Raw genomic sequence first — 24426 nt, 5'->3', positions numbered from 1 at the left:
GTTGTAAATAAGGAAAACATAGAACCTCCTTCTTATGGTTCTAATGTGAGTGTTAAATAAGGTAATATGTATAAAGCTCTGGCAAAGAAGTTATAGCTGGTCATAAAGGTTAGCTGCTTTATTATTTCAGAATACTTTTGCTGCTATTTACAAGTTGGAGGAAGTCAGAGTTTGAAAAAACAAAGCATGCTCTTAATGGCTATCCAGAGATGTGTAATGAATATTCATCAATGATGAAGATAACATCTCAAAGTTGGCTAGCCTGGGGGAAACCATTTGGACAATGAAAGCTATTATGGACAAAGTTTTCCAAGGGAAATTATCTCATTGTAAAAGGCTCTATAAAATGCTAAAACACAGGCCTAATTCTGGGAACTTGTGAAGGGCAACTCTTGCAATTATATGTACAGGAAGAAGAAGTTACACTTTTCACCCCTCACTACCTCCCAGTAGGTGGTGCACAAGAAAGAATTACAGCCACCATGGACTTAGAACACACAGGAGAACTCTAGGTGCAGCTTCAGGGTTGACTATCAGATAGGGAGTGTATTTTCTTTCCTTCAATTCTTTAGGAGGTCCCTGATTTGTAAACAATTTATTAGAAAAATCTATACAAACTCATAATCTTAATACATAAGTGTCCTGACATTAGCAGAGCACTTTTGCCTATCACCAACTCTCATGAGCAGCCTCCAGATTTTAACCTCTAACTCCCTGGAAGGTAGCAGATATCATTTCTTAGGGCAGGAAAATTCAGGACAAAGATGCTTTCAAGAATGTAAAAAGTAATGCTGCGAGGACAAAGTAGCTCCCGATGACCAACATGTGACAACTGAACATCCAATGTTATTACAGCATCGGCATTAATGTAAATAGTTGAAATAAGCTGAGTTTGTAAAAAGCTCTGAGTCTACCTATATTTTTTTCATAACCATGCTTTCTGTTCTTCACACCAGTGGAAAATTAAGCTCCCTATTATAGAGGGGTTAGACTATTTACTCCCTTCTCCATTCCTACTTTGCTGAAGTTGGTATTTGTTTGTTTTAACAACAAAGGTTAAAAAGTTATTTCTGAAAAGCAATTTGGGAAATACATGAACTGACAACGTCTTAGTTGAAAAGCAAAAGGGTGCTTCTCTGGTCTATTTCATTGTAAATCTAGAAGCATCCCATTTGAAACAGGCTTATTTTTTCTATTTCAAAGCTGACTGGGAAAAGCAAGCCTCATTTGCTATTCTCCTAGATGTTGCTGAGAAAGGAAAAAACAGACTCTTTCACATCTCGTGCCAGATTAACCTAACATTTTATTTCTTAAGATATGTCATAGATAGCCTATTTATAAGCTGCTACTGTTCATGAGAAATTCCTATGGGAATAAAATAAGAAGGAATAAAAGCTTCATAGAATAAAAGCCTAAAATGATTATTTATATCCAACAGATTTAAAGTCAAGTACAAGGTAGTCAAGTATTAACCCTGGTCCCACCCCATGAGCTCTGGATCCCATTACATCCCACCTTCTAAGCAAGTTTGCTCTACTGGTCATTCCTCTTTGCTATGTATTGTCATCTTTTCTTTTCCACTGAATAGCCTGTAAGCATTCAAACACACTAGAGTCCCTACTGTCTCAAAAAATGATATTGCCTAAATCTCACTTTCCCTTTCAGCTGCTGCCTCTCTCATGCCTGCACATGCTGCTATGATTTTTCAACTCCCACATGACACTTAACCCATCACAATCAAGATTTCACCTCAATCACCCAGCACAAACTACTCACAGTAACCTCCATGCAGCTATACCCAATGGACTCCACCTCTCACCACCTACTAACAGTCACTCTCTTTTATGAAACCCCCTCTGCTCTTGGCTGCTATAACACCTCACTTGGTTTTCCTCTTCTCTCCCCATACTTTTTCCTTTTTCTTTGGATGTTCCACCTAACTTTTATATATTTTTGCTCCCAGATCTAATTCCTAAACCTCTTCCCTTTTGACCCTTTACCATTCCCACGGCTTCAAATGCCAGCTATGGTCTAACAACTTCCACACTTATTCATCTCCAGTCCCGACACCCCTTCTAAGCTCCAGGTCTCTTAGTTAACATGTCCAAAACAAAACTCACAATCTCCCTTTCTAAGCCCCACCAAAACCACTGTACCTCAGTAAATGGCACCACTGTTGACCCATTTGCTTGTGCCAGAAACCTGAGAACCATTCCTCTTCATCTAGTTCACAGCAACTCTCCTCAGTTCCATCTCCAAAATTCATCTCAAACCCACCTAGTTCTCTCCACCTCTACTGCCCAAACCAGATCAAGCCTCATCTCAAATATATGACTACATATATAGTATGTAGTCTTATATACTATATATATAGTACATATATATATTTATATAGTATATATATATGTATATATATAGTATATATGTATAGTATATATATATATACTATATATATATATGTGTAAGTCCCTCTATAAACTCCCCAAGACCGGTTTATAGAGGGACTTACAAGGCTGAGGGAGACCCTGGATGGACAGAAAAACTATAGGATGGATTTTGAAGGAGTGAGGTGGGAAAGAAAGCAATTTTCAGTTTTCATTCTGTAAAATGAAATGTACTGGCTGGACTACAACATATTTGAAGATATTAGTAGCTTCCATTAAACATCTGTTATATGCTCTCATGGCTTCCTGTAGTTCTCATTCATAAAATGTACCATGCCTCTATTCAAATACTACGTGTGCACTTATTTAATGTCTAACATCCATACTGCATAGTAACTCTCTACTAAAAAAGGTTTAGGTCAGTTTTGCTCACCATTGTATCCCCAATACCCAGCACACAGTAAGTGCTCCATAAATGTCAGTTCAATAAATACCATATAATTTGGCTTTAAAGGAAAGAAATTTTAGTCTAAGCATTATTTAAGTGGTAACTGTCCGCTCAAGTTGGGATGTTAAAAATGGCTATGAGATTTAGTTATTAGAGTTGATTATTTAGATGATTATTACGGTTAATGAGCAGTTTTTCCACCAGATTCATTGACTGTAATCATACTCCTCTCCTCTCATTTTCAGGCTTTTTTTTCCCTCTCTATTTTCTCTATCTACAATAAACAGGTGTTAAGAGATGGAATATTGTACACTAACAACTTTATGTGAAGCTCTGATTGTCAGCTCAGGTTATAGCATGGCTCTTAAAGCAGCTAAACACATAGGTTTAGAACCCAAACATCAGTAAGCCTGACACAAAAAGCATCCTGATCATCGTATGCCATTTGTTAAAAATGGAGCAGGTGAGAAAATGTAGCTTGATTAAATATGAATCTATCCCCTCTATTAGAACAATAATACAAAAACTAACTATTAGAACAATAATCTGACTGTGGCTTCTTTTATACAGACAGCAAATGCACAAAATTACAGTGGAGAAGGTAATTTGGTATGTAAATATCCATATAATCACTTATGTAAGAGTGTGGCCCTATTATATTTTATTTTCAAGATCAATATAGCTAAACAATGGCTAAATGTATGGAACTCAAGTATAATTAAGTAAATTGATAAATACAACCCGGTTCTACCTGTATGGTTGGTAAAAACACACAAGGTTGGGTGTTTGGATAATTTCTCTTGGTCTTGAAGATCATCATATCCAAAGTTGACAAGTCTAAGAACATAAATGCATTTACAAATAAGTTCCCTCATAAAGGATGTGAGTAACCACTATAATTTACCCACAGAAGTAGAGACATGTCCGTGAGAAATTCCAGTAGATAATATGTCTTTTTGTTTAAAAAATAACTATAAAACAGTAATTTTTAAACATACATGTTACATAAACGGCATGGCCTGGCAATAGAGAAAAAAATATATATTCCTTTCAACTTACGTTTTTATAAATTTTATTGATTTTAGAGTAATGCTGACATGTTTCACAATGGACAGAACTGAATATTCATATATGATGAAACAAAGGTAGTGAAATATGTAACAGTTTGAGATTACCATTAATTCAAGAAGACTTTCATTTCTTCTGCGCAGTTATGGCCTTGTGTCTATTTTTTCAAAAGTGTCTCATGTTTTTACTACATGTAAAATAATCAGGGGGAAAAAACCTCGCCTTTTGTGTAAAAAGGAAAACAGGAAAAAAAAATAAAGCAATAGACTCAGCTGAGCTATAAGTGGATTGACCTGCAATATCCTCTTTGATGGCAACAAGAAAAGGGTTTCGATGTTTGATTCTAAACGTAGCTCTCTCTCTGACTCATTGAATGCTTTTATTGAATCACAGGGAGAAGAGCACTTCCATAGATCAAAATAAATGGAGACGCCCTACAGAAATAAATGACTAAGAAAAATCAATATGATTGACTTTCCATGGAAAAACCCTGTGTTAATGCTTGATAACATTGTTTATATTCCCTATAGAGAACAGAAACAGAAAAGACGACACCCCCACACACACACAGAATATCAAACTATCCTTTTATCTGCATACCATAGATTAGGTATAAATATTATATAATCATTCTGCCCACAAGTGTCTATAAAAATTAACAGTAATCTCTGAGTAACTTACTTGAATCCTGAATCACTTAATGATACGTCCAAGGGTGCTTCAAACTGTCAAAAAATCAGGAGAAAACAAAGTGAAAAATGACATTAGTTAAGTGATGATAGTTCTGGAAACCAGTGCAAACCTGACAACACTGTGCTTGCCTAATGATGAAGAGCTCCTTTAACCAGCATTATCTTCAGAGGATATCCTCCAAATCTACAGACAGAAAGTCCACTGGGAACATTCTGGAGTTTACATACATCACAAGCTTGATGTGTACTTATTTCTCAAAAGGCAAACTTTGCTTCAGATTTGACTACCATAAATGGGTTTTATAATAAGCTAATTGGAAGGAGTAGACTTTTACAAGACACAGATGATCACGTAAGGAGGGAAGGACTGGGTGTCTTTAGAAAGAGAATGAGCGAGTCCAAAAAAGCGGGGAGAAGAAGTAAATGAAACTCTTGTAATGGTATGATTATCAATCTGTATCAGACACCAATATTAATCCTAGCCAAGAAGAATAATGATGTTCTGTCCATCACAGGTAAAGGTATTTGCGACTCCTCACTACAAGGCTGGCACTCCAAACAGCTTTTCCAGGAGTGGTTCTAGATTTGTACTGATTGAACTCTACCCTCTCATTGACTTTTTACCTTATACTCAATCCACCATCACATGTTCTTTTGGATCAAATGACGCATAGTCACATAAAGCTATCTACTATTAACCACGCCTACTACCTCCTACTGACACTCACTCTTACCCATTTTTCTTTAATATGAGACATTCAGTTAGCAGAAATTTACCGTGTGTGCTCTTCTAATAATCTATATTAATTGCATTTGTTACAGAATTGAAGTCTTGAGATGGCAAGAGCTATTTTACTTGCTCATACAAGTGAGTAAAAAACAAGACCAAGAATGTTAAAATGCTGTTTATGATAATAACTCTCTTTAAAAGGGGCAATGGGTTGTAAAATTTCCTTAGCCCAATCATTTCCTGGACTTACCATTAAGCTAAAGTGGTCATCAGCATAAAACTGGATGCATTTTAAGACACTCCTTGATTTCTAAAAAAGAAAACAGGTAAGTGACAAATTAACAAAAAATCAACAAAAACACTAGTTTAAAGAGAGAGAGAAAAGGAAGCAGCCAAAAATCAAACAGTAATGAAAAACCTTTTCATTATTTTTCATCAACTTTTGTCGACTGCCCCATCGATGAAAATGAAGTAATTAATAAATTACAATAACAATAATGTCAAAATTAAAATACTCCCACAAAAAGGAGGGCCAGTGGACTAGTTTTTACCTTCAGATCAATGTAGTATAATCTCTGCTCTGACATATCCCACTGAGCCCAAACAAAATCTTCGGCTACTCTCTGTCTTGGGAGATGGCCAGAATTTTTAATTACCTAAGGAGGCAAAGAGATTTTAGAAATAAATAACTATTTTAAAGGAGAACATATCTGGGTTTCATAATTATTTTGCTTATTCTATCTTTATAATACATGTAAATACTTCCACAGTTTATTTTTAGTAGCTCCTACCACCAATACATACACATGGAAAGTCTTTCCAAAAAAGATTTAAGGCATCATTTCATTACTTGCTCTTCACAAACACTCTGCAATAAACTATCTTATTTTTATTCTTAGGTTGGCAGACAGGCCGGGGCTGCTGAAGGCAAGGCCACACCTACCACAAACCAACAGCTGTGCTAACACAAGATTCAGAGCCTCCTGTTCTGGACATAACCCACTCAGGTATCTGCAGTCTGGAGGGCTTTACCACCAAAGGTAGAGACTGTTAGGCCAAGGGAAAACTCAGGCCTGGGAGAGGAGGGTTCTGGGCAATGATCCTAGATCTGCCATAAACTCTTCATGTGTCTTTGGTCATGCTTGTTACCTTTATGTCTTCCACAATGAGCATGATGATACTGCCCATCTCTCAGCAATACTTAACTATTCATCCTTCAAGACCCAACTTAGGCATTGGCTCCTGTAGAAATCCTTCCCTCACCTCCCAAGATGAAGGCAAAGCTCCCCATCTCTGTATTCCTATGGTGCTTTGGCATACTTCTATTACAATTACATTTTAATTAATGTTTTAAGTCTACCCCAATGAGTATGCACTCTTCTACAACACCTTTACATTCTCAATGGCTAGATTGTTTCTAGCATGTAGAAGTACTCAAGGAATACTTGTCAAAAGAAGGAGAATGAAATAGGGTATGCAAGGATAAACTGCCAAGGAAATGATAAGTGTAATACAAGGAATTAAGAACTCACTTTCCTCAAAAATGCTCATCAAGCAAAGGTAATCTATATTGGGACAGATGAGTAAATAATGAAGACAAGTTGATGTAAAATAAGGAAAAAAAGGGAACATCAGAATGGTCCACAGTCATACCTCAACCTCTCTAATCCTAAATGGGATTTCTCCAATGAGGCTAACTTGGAACTCAAGGGAGGACAGGGCTTGCAGAATCATACACCTCTATTTCTTGTTTGCCTAGTTCCATCAAATTTGCTGGAAAAAGATCCAAGAGTACAGTACCTATCTGACTCTTAACTCTGGGGAACCCATCTTGTTTCCATTTTTCTGAAATTGTTTAGGTTAGGGTAGATTTGGGAACTCTCAGATAAAGGCCTATGCTAGCAAGAACATGATCATCGGAACATGGCAACCAGGTTCACATATCAGTTCTGTCCCTCTCTAGCGTTTCCTCACCTCTGTGAGTCTAGGTTGTCGTGTTCCCTGTAAACATGGGGATAATTATAATACCACCTCTATTGTGTAGGGATGTTGTGATGATTACACAGACCTGCACATGGCTTTATGAAACTGTCATCTAAGCCTTTAAGAATGAGGGCAGAAGTGCCTCGCAGAAGGGCACATGTGGATGAGGGAGCACTGAGACTGTATTGCTTAGCCAGGAGAATCCTTCCTGGGCTTCTGACAGAGGCCTCCTGGCCTCACTCTCTCTGCAGTGTCTCTCATGGCTCCCAACCCCTCTTCTAACCAGCCAGTCCTCTGTCTGTGTCCATTTCCACTTCCTGACCCCAACTTGTTTATTTAACTCTCTCCTCTAAATCCTCATTGCTGGCTTTGGGATTCTGCACCTTGGTCTTTCCTCTCTGGCCTGACCCTTTTCTGACCACTGGCCTTGTCTTTGCCTTGCCATCCACTCAGCCACTAGTGGCCCAGAGCTCCAGCCACATACTTTCTGGTTATTTTCCAGACAGGCCTCTTGTTTTGATGCTTTCAATCATAGATACATAATTAATAAATGCCATCTCCCATTTCAATTTTGTTCACATAATTTAAAATTAAAATCAGAGAAAGACTATTTTGATGCAGACTATTTAAATATTGAAGGAAATCATTTTAATATCAATAATATATTAAGATCTCACACAAATTGTCAAGAAAAAGACAACCCAGGAAAAAACAGACAAGGATATAACTAAGCAATTCTCAGAAAAACAAATTCACATAGCCAATAAGCAAAGAAGATGCTCAACCTCATCAATATTAAGAGAAACACAACCTCGAATAACAATGTATCAACTTAAACGCATCAAACTGGATTTTTTTTTTTAGGCAAATACATCTATTACTGGTATGGATAGAGGGAAAGGGTACTTTTATACTTTGCTTGCAAAACTGAAGTGTTACAAGTTTTTTGGAAAGCAATCTGGCAAAATCTGTTCAAGTTTATTAAATGCATATAACCATCAACCCACTTATCCATCCCTGAGGATTTAACCCAAAAAAACATGTGTACCAAACATGTAAAGCTAACTTGGTCAAATTCAGATAGAGACAGTTTGTGATGCAAACAAATAAAAGGGGGGAAAAAGGCAATCAAGTGAATATCCATCCATGGGAGAACGGTGACAAAACTGTGCACATCCATGCCAGGGACTATTTGTACTTCTAAAGACAATGAACTGAGCTGCTCTAGGGTGCTTGTAGGTAATTCCACAAAGCTGAATGAGGAAGGAGTGAAAAATAAACAAACCCCTGGGTGTGTCAGGGGTGGAGACGGGAGACATATAGGTATGGAGAAAAGTGTGAAAGGATACACACCAGGTTGTGAACAAAAGTTAGAGGTGAAAAGGCAAGGGAGAAGTAGAAAACAAGCCAAAAAGAAAAGAAAACTGAACTATATAGAACCTTAGTATATATGCTATGATCCCATTTATTATGTGTATGTATGTGTATATATAAAAATTAGAGAAAAAAGTTATGTCTCTATTTAGAAACCTATACAGATACCCCTGATATATTAAGTTAAAAGCAAAAACAAAAGCAGCAAATTAATATTTATATTATGATTCTATTTTGGTAAAAGCAACTGAATCCCAGTATCTGTACACCTAACCTTGAGCAAGGTACAAGGCATGGAAAAGGTCACACAAGGCTGTCATTAGTTATGTCAGGAGACTGAGATTGCCGGGTGAAGTAGATAGAAAGGAGATAATCAACTCCTTCATGTATCTTGTATTATTTCACGTTACAACAGCAAGTCTATAATTTGAAAGACACCAAATAAAGTAGTATGTTTCTATAACAATCCATCTTTAATAGTCTAGAAATGCCACTCTTTATGGGAAAAAACTCTAAAGCGAAAGGAATTTCAAATATTTACCACTCTATTTCCATCTTCTTGGGTAACTTGGATATGAAGTTGTTCAATATCTTTTAAAAAAGAAACAATAGAGAGTTTAACCTTCATGAAAAATATGAGTACTTTTTTTCACCTAACAGTAGTGAACATTTTTTTATAAAAGCAAAGCAGATTAAACAACTGGCTGAAAAACAGTATTATCACAGATGGCAATCTCACAAGGTTCAAAACAAAACCCAGCTTTCTCCACCCTCCCTTTACAGTCTGTTTCAAGTCTAGCATTTACTCTGCTCGTCAATATCAACAATACATGAAGCATTTAACTCTTCTGGTCCCCTGGGTTCCCTTAACAAGTATTTCCCTCCCCTATACCATCAGTCTTACATAGGGCTAATCAGGGCTCATTTGGCAGGGTTTATCTTCAATTTCCAAATACCCAATACCTCTTTATATGAAAACATCAGATAGAAAACTCATTATGCCAGATATTAGGGGGAGGTATTTTTATAGGGGTCATTAACAGAACTCTGAACACTTTATTGATGTGCAGATGGTCTATTTTTCTCAGTAAGCGATTTAGATTCAGCCATATGTACCTTCTGCTGGTTCTAGTTACAGAAATGTGAGACAGATTATTGGGCAAGAGTATAGGAAGTGAACACAATCCTAACCCCTCAGACTTGTGCTTCTAATTATAAATCAGCACTTTCACCTTATAACATGAAAGACAGCTTACTAGATAAGATGCATCAGTGAATTTTGTCCTTTCTCCACCCTTCCCCCGACTTGAAATCATCATTAAAGGATGCCCCCATCTTATCTGCCTCTATCTGAATTTGACCAAGTTATTAAGTGTGCTCGAGTCCTGCCATGGAATTCTTCTAGCTTCTAATGCCTTTCCCCCTGTCTATCCAAGCCTCTCTCCTTATCATGGTTATCCACTGTGACAGACATCTTAAAGAAGGATGGACTAAAGAAGGCAAAAATGACCTGCACAACTGTTCTACAAATATTCTACCATGTGCCCAAACTGGAAATCCATATATGCAGGAGCCCATCATATACGGAGGCAGAGCCTAAGAGAACAACAAGCAGAAACAGAAGGAAAGCCCTTCCACAGGAGTCCTAGGTCTCCAATGGACATCAAAGGTCTGTTGGGCTTCCCTGGTGGCGCAGTGGTTGAGAGTCCGCCTGCCGATGCAGGGAACACGGGTTCGTGCCCCGGTCCGGGAAGATCCCACATGCCACGGAGCGGCTGGGCCCATGAGCCATGGCCGCTGAGCCTGCGCGTCCGGAGCCCGTGCTCCGCAACGGGAGAGGCCACAACAGTGAGAGGCCCGCTTACCGCAAAAAAAAAAAAAAAAGGTCAGTGGACCCTCAGCACTGGCGAGTGGACAGCTAGAAGATTCATCACGCCCTTCCTACACTTCACTGGGAGATGCGCCGTTCATGAAGTCCTCACGATATACTTACATTTCTCTTCTGAAATCAGTAGCAGATGATTCTCTGGTAGAGGGTGACTTTCAACATGTGGGTAGAGGAACTGTAAAAAGGAAATTAATCAAAATCATAAGCAACTACCTTACTTACACAATTATTTCAAAAGTTGTGTTTGATCACTATACTACTACAGACCATAGAAGGGACTGGGAACCACAGAATAGTTTAGGCGAATCACATTCACACACACACATTACAGATGGAAGCAAGGAAGAAAAAGGAACACTTTCAGGAGCTCAGTTTTCCAGGGGGGTATTGATCACAGGTCCAACACAATGCATTTAAACAGGCTAAAGTGTATGCCGTTTCTAGGGATGGTGCTTCCTATTTGGAATATGTGATTCTGAAGCCAATCAGAAACAATGTAAATAACATTTGTACAGAAAGTTCTGTTTCACATGCACCAAAAAAGAGTGACTGATATAATTTGTCGTGCAGCTAACCCTAGTATTTAATTTGAGAGCCAAGTAAATGTACTCTCCGTGACAACTTCCAAAGTCCCACATCCAAGAGAAAAAGCAAAATAGAACCAGGGACTTTCCAGGAAAGGATAGTGAATCACAGTGTGGCAAGTGGTGGAGGATTTACCTCAAAGCACAAAACAACTGCCACTGGGAAGAAAAGGCTTGATCCACCCCACTCCTCCTCCTCCTCTGTGCCCACCCTTATTTGTCAGCCCACAGGACAAAGCAGGCAGCCAGAAACACAAGGCCTGACACTGTCAGCTGTGATAATGAGGGAAAACTGGCCATGGGATAAGTCCAGTGACTTAATTCTTTCATCATCAAAAGGGTAACTATAAATCAGCAGTTTCATTTTGCAACATGAGAGACAGCTTACTAGATAAGATCCACTGGCGAATTTTGCGTTTTCCCTCCAAACTTTAAAGCATACTGAAAGAATATAACTTTTCACGTCCCTGTTTTAAAGCCTGCAGCCTCTCTAAAGACTAGGAAAAATTTTGACAAAATATATTACCTGGTGTCCTAACTTTTCATAATGACAAATTAGAAATAGAACTTGTCAACTTTTTAAAAAATTAATTAATTTATTTATTTTTATTTTTTGGCTGCACCATACGGCATGCGGGATCTTAGTTCTCGGACCAGGGATCGAACCTCTGCCCCCTGAAGTGGAAGGGTAGAGCCTTAACCACTGGACCACCAGGGAAGTCCCTAGAACTGGTCAACTTTTAAAATTGCTTATAGTCAAGTTTCCCTTTCAGAAAAACAAGACTTTAACTATATACCATTCTTCACAGCAAAAAACTCAAAACTGTAAAATAGACAGGAATGCAGAATTCAGCTATGAGAATAATATAGACCTTATTATCTGCTGATCTGTGAAATTGTGCACATCAAAAAGGATACTTTGGGGACTTCTCTGGCAGTCCAGTGGTTAAGACTTTGCCTTTCAATGCAGGGTGTATGGGTTCAATCACTGGTCCGGGAGCTAAGATCCCACATGCCTCTTGGCCAAAAAACCAAAACATAAAACAGAAGCAATATTGTAACAAATTCAATAAAGACTTTAAAAATGGTCCACATCAAAAAAAAAATCTTAAAAAAAAAAAAGGATACTTTGTGTACTGGGGTTGAGGAGAAGCAATGATGAGTGATACCACACAGATAATGGAAGAGCAAACACTCAGTGCCTCAAAATAAGGAGAAACTACAGATTTGGCCTCCCCTGGGTCTACAGAGGTGGCCAGGCCCCGATGGCTTAGGACTGTGACCTGGACGAAGGTGCTGACCAGTTCTAAACCTTTGCCTGGTCTCTGTGAGGCAATCGGTGAAAACGTAATTTTAAAAGTTCCATTTGGGGCTTCCCTGGTGGCGCAGTGGTTGAGAATCTGCCTGCCGATGCAGGGGACACGGGTTCGAGCCCTGGTCTGGGAGGATCCCACATGCCGCGGAGCAACTGGGCCCGTGAGCTACAGCTACTGAGCCTGTGCTCCGCAACAAGAGAGGCCGCGACAGTGAGAGGCCCGCGCACCGCGATGAAGAGGGGCCCCCGCTCGCCGTAACTAGAGAAAGCCCTCGCACAGAAACGAAGACCCAACACAGCCAAAATAATAAATAAATTTATTTAAAAAACAAAATAAAAAATAAAAGTTCCATTCAGGTGGTGGTTGCTTTTTCTTTCTAATTTGAGGCAACCCTGAAGCAAGGCCTAGAAGTGAGAATATACATAGACAGGGTTCAGACAGAGCTCTACAAAAGTGTGCAACATTTTGTGGGGTTTTGTTTTGTCTGCATTGTGACTAGGAATCCATATAGATTAGATTATATCATATTAGAAAAATATATATCTTGTAAATATCGAGCTAGACTCTGATTATTAATACTCGTCGATGGAAGGTATGTACTATAGGCATGTAGACGAATGTGTAATTACCCAATGGAACTATCTGGAAGATGCAATCATGCTGGTGGGGAACTCTCCAAGGATCCCAGATTGGGATCCAGGCCCCACTCACTACTGTCTTGCTGAAGTTCCTCCATGAAGGGGGTCAAAGCTGCCCATATAGACTTAGGGAAATGTACTACTGGAAATCATCATGGACATTCTGGTAAGAAAAAGGAGAGAGATCGCAGGGCAGGACCAAACTCCACGGACAGTGAACAGTGTTTCTCTAAAGGAGAGCAGAAGGGAGAGAGGCAGAAGGTGGGGATTTGCCATGGATGGAGGCTTGGAGGAGCTTCTCTCTCCAGAGGCCTAAGCATGAGGAGCAGGGAGCAGGGCTAGGAGCTGAGATGGGCCCACAAGATTAGTGTGGGTCTACTTCATGTGGGTGGGGACCTTTCTTTTGGCCTACAGATGACATCATGCATCTTGTACTTTTAATTTTTTTTAATTAAGATAAAATGCACATAACACAACATTCACTATTCACAATTTTCACTACTAAGTATACAATTCAGTAATTTTTAATATATTCACAATGTAGTGCAACCATATACTTGTGAAAGCTTTTTCCTTCCTACACTCTAATTACCTTTTAGTTGCCCTCATCCTTCAATAATATCTCCACTGCCTACACAGCCCTGGATAAAGATGCTAAGGAAACCAAAATAACAGGCCAGGAAAGGGAAGTGTCCCACAGTCAGCCCTGCACTGATGACAGTGTAAACAGAGTGGCTTCCTGGTGCGGGGGAACGCAGCTTCGGAGCCCCACGCCAGGCCCTGTCTGGCAGGGAGCAGCGGCCCACAGAGAAGCCAGCAGTGGTGGCGAAAGGCACAGCTGTAAGGACTGGCTGACAGTGGACGACTGGGCACAGGAGAGACAATCCCCTCTCCCAACACACATTGCAAGAGGGAGACCCACAGCCAGAGGCTGGGAGTGGGTGGGGGGAGGGAGAGGCTACACAAGGCAATTGTGCATCAACCCTGCGTGAATATGGATAGTCGATTCTTGTTCTCGGCGGTAGTTATGTTCCATAAAGTCACCAAAAACACTGAAAACTGAACCATCGCTCCCAAGGGAAATACAGGGACAGGATCCTGTGAGCCTCTATTTACAACACTTTTGTCAACAAATTAAAACAAAACTTTGTCTAATGTGTGTTCCTGTTTAAAAGACACTTTATGTCATATATGCTGTTGATTCGCTAGCATTGAACTCAGTCAACAGTACTATAAGCTAATGCCTAAATGAAGTTTATCTAATTAACACACGTGTTCTCTGAAAAGAACATTGCAGCCTTCTTGCACTTCGGAGCATGAGACCGCACTTCAGCAATACACTTGGGGGACATTTTAAACAGTGAAATCACCGAGAAAAGCCAAAGAGTGTGAAAAACATGGCACTAAGTTGACTGTGAAAACAACCTTTGTTTGCAGTCTGAGAACTGAATCAAGAAGGCAGTGTTCTACCTCATCTGGGAACATGTGCATCAGTTGAAAATTCTTTCACTGCTTTGCGCATGTCTGCAAATGACTGCGAAAGCACCATGAGTATTGATTTTGGAGTAACAAATAAATTTTAGTGGGTAGTAGAATTTGCAAATTCTATGTGCAAGTAATGAGAATTGACTATATCTAGTCTACTTGTGTTATACACACAGTGCTTCTGCATCGATTCATAGAGTTGATAAATTCAGGGACTAATTATATCATTTAATCATAGGTATTTAATCTGTCAACTCTATGAACACATTAGATAAACCATTTTTAAACTTCCTTTAAATGTGTTTTGATATTCTATATTTTATCATGTAAAAACATTATAGTACTATTAGACAAACCATGATATAATAGAGACAGAGAGCTAGGTTTGAGTTTTGATTTTCATGTTTGCATGTTTGCAAAGGAAGAGCTGTTAATTCCAGCCATACTCATTCACTGGATTGCTTTGAGGAAAATGTGATAACGTGTGTGAAAGCACTTTGTAACACCACTGCCTCTAGGTTTCATGCTTTTTGATTAATGAGATAAATGATAAAGATATGCTCACTTACCTGTACCCAAATATAGCTATCCACTGCTTTTAGAACCTTCACATTGTTAATGGGGTGGATCTCGACCAACAAAGTTAAGCACCTTGAACCTATAATGTAAAGGATGCTTTTAGTAGCAAAGTCCAGAATATCACAAATTATCTCCTCCACATAGGTCTGAACTTTGGAAATGTAAAATGTATTACTTATTGTATTAGCTACTCCACAAACAAAAGTATTTGTCTTAAAATTGACTTTGAGACTTCTTAAAACCCGAAGTAGATAAAGAAAACATCATTGGACTTCCCTGGTGGCGCAGTGGTTAAGAATCCGCCTGCCAATGCAGGGGACATGGGTTCGAGCCCTGGTCTGGGAAGATCCCACATGCCACGGAGCAATTAAGCCCGTGAGCCACAACTACTGAGCCTGCACACTTGAGCCCGCACTCTTGAGCCCGCAAGCCACAACTACTGAGCCCGTGAGCCACAACTACTGAGCCCGCGTGCCTAGAGCCCGCGCTCCGCAACAAGAGAAGCCACCGCACTGTTCACCGCAACTAGAGAAAGCTCACGCGCAGCAACGAAGACCCAACGCAGCTAAAAATAAAAATTAAATTAATTAATTAAAAAAATATATATATCATAAAAGAGAAGTCAACGTACACGGAACGAGGAACAAGTTCCTACCCATTCCTCAGCCATTTTACCATCACTTCACTGGCCCTCTCAGCTTCTAAGTCTAAACAAACACAACTCAGTTCAGTGTCACTGCAATTCTGCAGCACAGAGGCAAATATTGTTTGTGTAGGAAAATATAAAGATATTTCTGATGCATGAATGTGTTACGGTTGACAGCAATTAGGACAGGGGCTTGGCCTCCCTCAGGAAGGGTTGCAGAGCTGCATGGATAAAGACTCACTTATTTCCTCAGTGCCACATCTGAGCAAATGTCTCAAAAGATAGCAATTAGGAGGAAGTGTCGGACACAGGCTAGAATGGGGATATTCAAATTTAGGCCAAACGTTCCCCTCAGAAAAGAAGTTGCCTTATATTTGGGTCCTTATAATGACTAATATTCTCAGGTGCTTTCTCGGTGACTTAAATTTTTTTTCATATGCATAAAACTTTATTTTTAAGTCTGGTGAGAGCCAACACATTGTCATTTATTTTTTATTTGAATTTTATTTTATTTATTTATTTTTATACAGCAGGTTCTCATTAGTTATCTATCTTATACATATTAGTGTATATATGTCAATGCCACTCCCCCAGTTCATCCCACCCCCCCACCCCCGCTTGGTGTCCATACGTTTGTTCTCTACATCTGCGTGTCTATTTCTGCCTTGCAAACCGGTTCATCTGTACCATTTTTCTACATTCCACATATATGCGTTAATATGCGATATTTGTTTTTCTCTTTCTGACTTGGTGACTTTATTTTGAATAATAATTTACAATTTGGGGATGGTGCAGCAGCCTGGAATTGAATCAGTACCAGTTTTCACTATTTTCACTATTTAAGAAAGTAACCTAACAGCACTGCTTTATGTTAAGAAAAAAAAATGTAAAGAATATAAAACAATTTCTGGGATATTGCCTCACAATTTTGAGGACTGGATATCTCTGTAAACACACCTTTTTAGAGATTACTAAAAAAGCAAAGCAGTGAGTGAGTTATTATGTGGGATCACAAATACAGAAGGACAGAACAAATGAAAAACAAATATTGCTTGGTTGACGGGTACTTGTAGCTTAGAATAAAAATCCAGTGACAGGATCATTCACAATTCAAAGGGGCTATACTTCTAATAACTGGGACAAGGTAAAGGTGAGGTACTTTGGGAATCTGCTTGGTGACTCAAAAAATGGCTCTAAGAATAAGAGAGAGATTGGTGTCAAAGATACTTGTGGAAAAAAATAGAATAAAAATGTTCTGTGAGAATGAGAAAAAAAGTAATTTTCCTTATTATGTTGTTTTAAGTGTATATAACTAGTTTAACATAGTAAATAGTAGAAGCTGATATTTGACTGTTTCATCTCTTGCCCTAAAAGCTTATCTATTCCTTTTGGGGGAAAAAGGTTTCTAGGGGGCAGGCAAGGGAATCTTCTCATTGGAAAAATAAGGAATCACTTTCTACTCAGCCTTTTTGTCAGTGAATCTGTTCCCAGATGAGATAACCAGCTATCAGCTAAATTCACTTGCCTTTAAAATGGGAGGATTATCAAGGTCAGAAACCATCTTCCTACACTAATATTTTGCTTCTTTAGGGCAGCCCAGATACTTAACTAATATAAGTAGTTTAACGATAAGAGTAATTGTGCAAACAGAAATGTCTCTCAATAACATACCACGTGATTCCATAGTGTAACAGCAGGCACTCTGGATTAGGATTCTAGAGACATCGGTTCTAGTTTAAAATCTGCCACTAACCTAATATATACTTTTCAGCACATCATGAAGCTTTCCTAGGCCTCAGTGCTTTGGAGGCTTTTGTTGTTGTTGTTTTTGGCCGCACCATGTGTGGCTTGCGGGATCTCAGTTCCCTGCCCAGGGATTGAACCCAGGCCCTAGCAGTGAAAGCACCAAGTCCTAACCACTGGACCGTCAGGGAATTCCCAGTGCTTTGTTATTTACAAAATAAAGTGAAAAACCACAGAATCAGATCATTTCTACAATCATTTTCGTCCATAAAATCCGCTGATTCCATGCAGTACTTAAAGTTGTCTCAAGTTATCAATGGACACTGGGCGGGCATCATTGAAGGGCAAGACGTCCAGGCACAGGAAGGAGACCAGCAGAATCAAAAGGGACAACATGGATGGACCTCAAGGGTATTATGCTAAGTGAAGTAAGTCAAACGAAGAATGAAATCATGCCATTTGCAGCAACATGGTTGGACCTAGAGATTATCGTATTAAGTGAAGTAAGTCAGACAGAGAAAGACAAATATATGATACCACTTATATGTGAAATCTAAAAAAATGATACAAGTGAACTTATTTACAGAAAAGAAACAGACTCACAGACAGAAAACAAACTTACAGTTACCAGAGGGGAAAAAGCTGGGGAGGGATAAATTAGGAATTTGGGATTAACAGATACATGCTACCACATATAAAATAGATAAACAACAAGGTCTTAGTGTACAGCACAGGGAACTATATTCAATACCTTGTAATAACCTTGTATAAAGGAAAAGAATCTGAAAAAATATATATATATGTATAACTGAATCACTTTGCTGTACACCAGAAACACAACATTGTAAATCAACTATACTTTAATAAAAGACAAATACCGTATGATCTCTCTTACATGTGGAATCAAAAAAACCAAACCAAACCAAAACCAAGCTTACAGAGACAGAGAACGGATTGGTGGTGGCAGGAGGTGGGGGTAGAGGAGGGGTGGGGAGAAATAGATGAACATTTCTGTTTTGTTTTGTTTAAAGTGAATTAAAAAAAATTTTTTTTTAAAGCACAGGAATAGGCATGGCATTGGGAAGATGAAGAGTGAGCAAAAGAAAGAACCTGGTCTGATGCAGGTGAAGGTACATGTTGTGAAACGGTGACAAGGTTGGAAGAGTCCAGTAGAGTCTGGTTGTGAAGAAGCTCTGGTTATTAGAACTCTGGAATCAAAGCACCTGCTGTACCTTGGGGCAAACATAACTCCACCAGGGAGAGTGAAAGGGGCACCTAAGCATGGGCCCTATGGAAGGCCGTTTTCTAAATAAAACATTGAGTCTGCCATGGCCTCAGCCAATAAGAGAAGCACTGTTGACAAAAACCTTACTGTAAAGTATGTAGACCAAGGAACCCTATCTTGCTCATATGAGAGATGTTACAGTTTGCCTCATTTGCAATGGAAAAATCTCATTATAAGCAACAGAGTGTTAATACCTTGAGGCAAACTACATTTTATAATCAAATGGCTTATCAGGTTATTCATGGACAGATGCCTTTTCTTGCAAAAGGCAAAATATTTGCAAAATATCTGTTCAAAGGACAAATCATTATAATAGATCCTATAGGTCTTTCCGGTCACATAATTTCTGAAATTGTAACTGAACAAAAGGCCTCGTAAGCATCTCCATGATCTGTCTGCACCTTACCCTCATTTCCCGCTGGCCTCACTTCCCACCACTCTGCCGCTGTTCATGCCACTCCAGCCTCATTGACCTCACTGTCCTTGAACAGTGAGTCTACCAAGTACTCTGGCCTCAGGGCCTTTGGGCTGGCTGTTTGTTCTGCCAGAAATGTGCTTCCCCGTGGCGCGCGCTTGCTCCCTCCTTTCAGATCTCTGTTTAAACTCTCCTTTAATAGTGTTTCCTAGGATCATCCCTCAAATAAACTAAGTGGGCTCAAATACTTGCCTCAGACTCTACTTATGGGGGAAACCCAAACTTAAACAAGAAGTCATCTCAGGGGACAGGATCACTTTAGCCACGAGGTGCTGGCACGAGGGAGTGGGGAGAGTGAAATAGGAAAGAAGAGTATGCAGTGTATGGGCACTGTCAATTGACTGACCACCTTGCATGGAGTGCACCTCAGAATCATCCACTTTAGGGCTGGAAAGGGGGAGTATTTATCCTTCAGCTCCTTGTCCCCCCATTGGTCATGGCGTATCCTATTGGAAATCCTTTCCAAACATACTTCCAGGTGGTACACATGCAGGTGGTAAGCAGATTTTCCCAAGGGCTCTGGGCAAAAAGCGAGAAGTAGGTAGAGCAGCGGAGGTGAGGCACTGCCTGTCAAATTACATTTGGGCAGAGCTGGTTCTCACTGTAGTGGCTGGTATAAAAGGTGAGCTAAGACAAAGTATGGGATTTCCAATACAAAAATTAACACTATTCATTCTATTATTTTAAAAGATGTGATCAGATAATTTCACGAGAGGTACATCAAATTTTCAAGGCTTAGTAACATTACCTGAATAGGATTTAATGTTGTAATCAAATCAAACTTACAATAAAGTTGGCCTGAAAGTACATTTTAGGATATACATAATCGCCACTCTTCTGCATGACGATTAGGCATAGACGGTAAATATCATGTAAAGATTATAGTTTCTACTGGGTTTACCAACATAGTAAGGAATTTCTAAGGAATTCCTCAAAGGAATAAGGTTTCAAAAAGAACTGACACAGGGACCTAATCCAAGGTTCTGTACAGATGCCTAGCCTCATAACTGGGATGAACACAAGCAACTATTAGCCCAGGAGATCAGGCTCACATCCATTCCCTTGTTTTAGGAGTCAGAACACCAATGTTTTAGAACCTATCTTGCTTCAGCTAGTCCATTTCCATCATCTCCGAATTAAGCATTGCACCTAATTCTAACAGGAGCAGAGGATGCTAAGAGGAGGACACGAGGGGCTTCCCTGGTGACACAGTGCCTAAGAATCTGCCTGCCAATGCAGGGGACACGGGTCCGAGCCCTGGTCTGGGAAGATCCCACATGCCACGGAGCAACTAAGCCTGTGAGCCACAACTACTGAGCCTGCGCTTTAGAGCCCGAGAGCCACAACTACTGAAGCCTGTGCGCCTACAGCCTGTGCTCCGCAACAAAGACAAGCCACCGCAGTGAGAAGCCCGCGCACCGCAACGAAGAGTAGCCCCTGCTCGCCGCAACTAGAGAAAGCCCGCATGCAACAACAAAGACCCAACACAGCCAAAAAAGAAAAAAGAAAAATCAGAGGAGGACATGACACAGAAGAGGGAAGAGGACTGCTGAGGTTCTCAGTATAACAAGGCAGGAGGGAAGGTTAGGATGAGTAAACAATGATGAGATTGCAGGGAAAGCCTTCAGCCCGCCAACATCTCTCGTAAACTGTTCTGCTGAAGTCCCTGAGAAGGTCCCATCCAGACTCAGTTCTGGTTCCCTTGACACTCTAAGCTGGCTCTGTGGGAGCCCAGGACTGCCTCATAAGCCTCACTGGAAAGTATTTATACAGGGTTTTTCCATCACACGTAACTGCAAGAAAATACATCCGAGTGGGAACTCTGCTAACAAAAGAAGGAGCTTAAGTGCCAAACAAACAGAAGAGATGGAAAGCACTGCAGGATAGGAATAGAAAGAGACTGACATGTATCTACCTGACCAGAGGTTGAAATATGGTAGACCACAGGCTGGATCCAGCCACAGGTGGTTATCATTGCCTGAAGAGAATTTTTTAAAAAATATCTGGGCTGGTACTTCCCTGGTGGCGCAGTGGTTAACAATCCACCTGCCAATGCAAGGGACACACGTTCGAGCCCTAGTCCGGGAAGATCCCACATGCCGTGGAGCAACTAAGCCCGTGCACCACAACTACTGAGCCAGCACTCTGGAGCCCACAAGCCTAGAGCCCATGCTCCGCAACAAGAGAAGCCACCTCAGTGAGAAGCCCACGCACCGCAACGAAGAGTAGCCCCAGCTCGCTGCAACTACAGAAAGCCCGTGCGTAGCAACAAAGACCTAACACAGCCAAAAATAAATAAATAAATAAATTTATTTATTAAAAAAATATATATCTGGGCCAACATTTAAAAATTAAAATTTTACATAAAAGTCCATACTTCTCTTGAAAAATTGAAAAGCTGGTCCCACTAGGCTTACTGCCCAACTTTGGAGATGGGACACATGCCTCATGGGGCACCCCGCCTACCCCTAGACCCTATAGCTCGCCGTGTGGGCAATCGCCACTCCTCTCTTGCATCCATTGTATCCCCAGAGCTGTGCATTGGGCCTGACCCACTGCAGGCACTCCATATTTGTTGAGTTCTGGACAGATGGATGATAAAAAATGTTAAAAGGAAATGAGGGAGGGAATCATATAAGTAATCAACTATGAAGTGGGCCTTGGCAAATGAGTAGAACTGATTTTTATTTAGAATTGGTGGACTATTCATAATGCAATATGTGTTGGCTAGAAGTTCACCAGATATCAGGATAAAATGGCATTCTCCAAGCAATACTAACGTCTTCCCAACCTTTTGTACCAGCTTCTGCCTGTAGGGTTTCTAGTGTGTTCTCCATGTTCAGTCTACAGATGCTAACTGTCTTTCTAATATTTCTGTTATTCACTATTATTTTCTGTACTTTCTTGTTTACTTGGAAAAAATGTAAAGAAACCTCTTTTTCATGTTTGACATGACCTTTGCCTTTTTATTCTGAGATAAAGCTATTTGTAAAAATGTTTGCAATTTGACTTACTAGTTCAATAAATCTTCATCTCTCAACAAGTACTAAAAACTGTAACTTCATTACCTGGTTGAAGCTCATTCCTTCTTCCTTCTTTAGCAGCTTGAACTAAACTTGCGGCTAATGGAAAAAGAAAAAAATAATCCATTAGCAGATGATCCATACAGCGTCTTGTTAAAGTTTACCATTTTATACCCAAAATAAGTGAGGGCTCAAAGCTGTCAGTGGATGATTAAGGTGAAATACAAAGTATTCTTTTTTGTAGACAGACTCTACAGATTCTTTATTTCAAATCTAATCTCCCAAGTACATCTTCTCCCAGAAAATCATTGTTAGAGAATGATCAAATATTGCAAAAATTCAATACTTTGAAACTAAAAAAATGTAGTCTAGTTCTTGACTTGTAGCAGTGAAAGAGTTCAACTTACCCAGCAAAGTTCTCTCCCTGTTGACCGAGCAACTGACAACTTGCAGGTCTTTCTCAAATGTATAGAGATGCTATTAAAACAGAAGTATTTTTTAATTTGGAGTTTCATGTTAAACAACAATTTCATGAATGCAATTCCCATTCAGCTCTCTAGCAAGTATCATTGTGGCAAAGCATTTTATTAAAGAACCACCAATGAACCAGTTATCCATACTGCGAAGTTTCAGATTATTTTTTAAGAAAAAAGTTTGCTATTGTAGGCCAACTTTGGCACTGAAACTTAACCATGAGACAATATAGTATAGCGGTTAAGAGCACAGAACTTGGAGCCAAGCTAGACCCAGGTTCAAATCCTAACTCTGCCACTTGCTAGCTGTGTGACGTTAGATGAGTTATTCAACCTCTCTATCCTCCCATCAGTAAAACAGGAATCATAATACTACCTATCTCAGGAGATACTTAGAAGTGGGGAGTTAGATAATCCATGTGAAAGTACTTACTACAATGTCTGCCACACATAGTAAGTACTCAGGTGTTAGCTATTATGATTATTGAGGCAAGTAACACTAATCAAATTACAAGACTATGACATCATTAACTATGTCTAACAGACTGTCACAAGTGCATCCCCTAAAGGACTCCCATATTTAGAACATTGGCACAGCAGTCTTCTTTTCTATTTAATCTTTATTTTTATTTTCTTGCTGTTTGATTGTTGCAAGATTCCATTTCCTGGAATAGTAAAGAAAATTAAAATGGTCATGCAAAAGGAGGATGTGAGGTGCAGATTGAGGAACTGGAGCCAATCACAGTTATATTAAGTAAACTCTCTTAAAATACACTTAGAGGATAAGGAAAGATAGAGCCTTAGACTTCAGGAGAGAGCAGGCAAAGAGAAACAGTGACTGCAGAACTATTACAAAGGTAATTAGTACCTGCAGACTAAAGAACCACTGAGAACATACTAGAATCCAGTGGCCAGAAGTTGATAGAAAATGTTGAAAAGTCAGGAAAAGGGAACTTTGAGTTAATAAGAAGGCTCTGAATTCATGTGAGAAATTTTGGTTTCCTTTGACTCTTGCTCTAACTGAGGGATTCTTATTTATAAGTAAGAAGAGTCATGAATGTATACACTTAAGTTTTTAGTGTTTTATCCTTTTAATTAATAAATAACACACAAGGAGAGTCTCAGCGTTTAAAACATGCAAACTCTACCGAATAAAAAGTCTACGTTCTCCATTACATTCACCCAATTCCAATTTCCTCGGGAAAGGAAACATGGTTGTAATTTGCTCTGTAGCCTTCCAGATCATTCAAAATAAGTTTTTAATATATATTTATGCACATATATATTTTTCTTGCAAGTTTTTTAAACATAAATGGAATGCATTATTCTGGCAACTTGCTTTTTTCATGTAATAATGTGTTTTGGAGTGCCTTCTGTGCCAGTGTACATTTATAGACTTCTTAGTCCCTCAATATTGGTAAATTGTTTTTATGTAGGCACAAAGTGACTCCCTCCCATTTGCCCCAAGAATTAGACAAGCCTGTCACGTTAACCAATGTCTTATGTGAGTGGTTTGAGGAAAGATTAAGAAAAGGAGGCTGGTTCTAAACGTGGATCTTGGAGAAGTAATGAGAAGCAAGAACAGTGAAGGTTAAGAAGGAGAACTCAGAGC

At 39.5% G+C, this 24426-nt stretch overlaps 1 protein-coding gene across 1 annotated transcript in view; it reads right to left on the bottom strand.

Annotated features, from left to right (window-relative positions):
* GSAP (gamma-secretase activating protein) overlaps positions 1-24426 on the bottom strand; it is an 86558-nt gene that overhangs the window by 49954 nt on the left and 12178 nt on the right. Inside the window, exons 4-12 of the mRNA XM_055085059.1 lie at positions 22749-22818; positions 22387-22440; positions 15160-15248; positions 10673-10742; positions 9221-9270; positions 5874-5978; positions 5573-5632; positions 4582-4625; positions 3584-3669 (exon numbers count right to left, since the gene is read on the bottom strand). Coding sequence (XP_054941034.1) covers positions 3584-3669; positions 4582-4625; positions 5573-5632; positions 5874-5978; positions 9221-9270; positions 10673-10742; positions 15160-15248; positions 22387-22440; positions 22749-22818 — 628 coding nt within the window. The remainder of the gene's footprint in view (positions 1-3583; positions 3670-4581; positions 4626-5572; positions 5633-5873; positions 5979-9220; positions 9271-10672; positions 10743-15159; positions 15249-22386; positions 22441-22748; positions 22819-24426) is intronic.

The sequence above is a fragment of the Physeter macrocephalus genome, chromosome 5, assembly GCF_002837175.3.
Source record: "Physeter macrocephalus isolate SW-GA chromosome 5, ASM283717v5, whole genome shotgun sequence".
Taxonomy (NCBI): Eukaryota; Metazoa; Chordata; class Mammalia; order Artiodactyla; family Physeteridae; genus Physeter; species Physeter macrocephalus.
The sequence above is the reverse complement of the archived record's forward strand: the minus strand, read 5'-3'. Positions and strand labels throughout refer to the sequence as shown.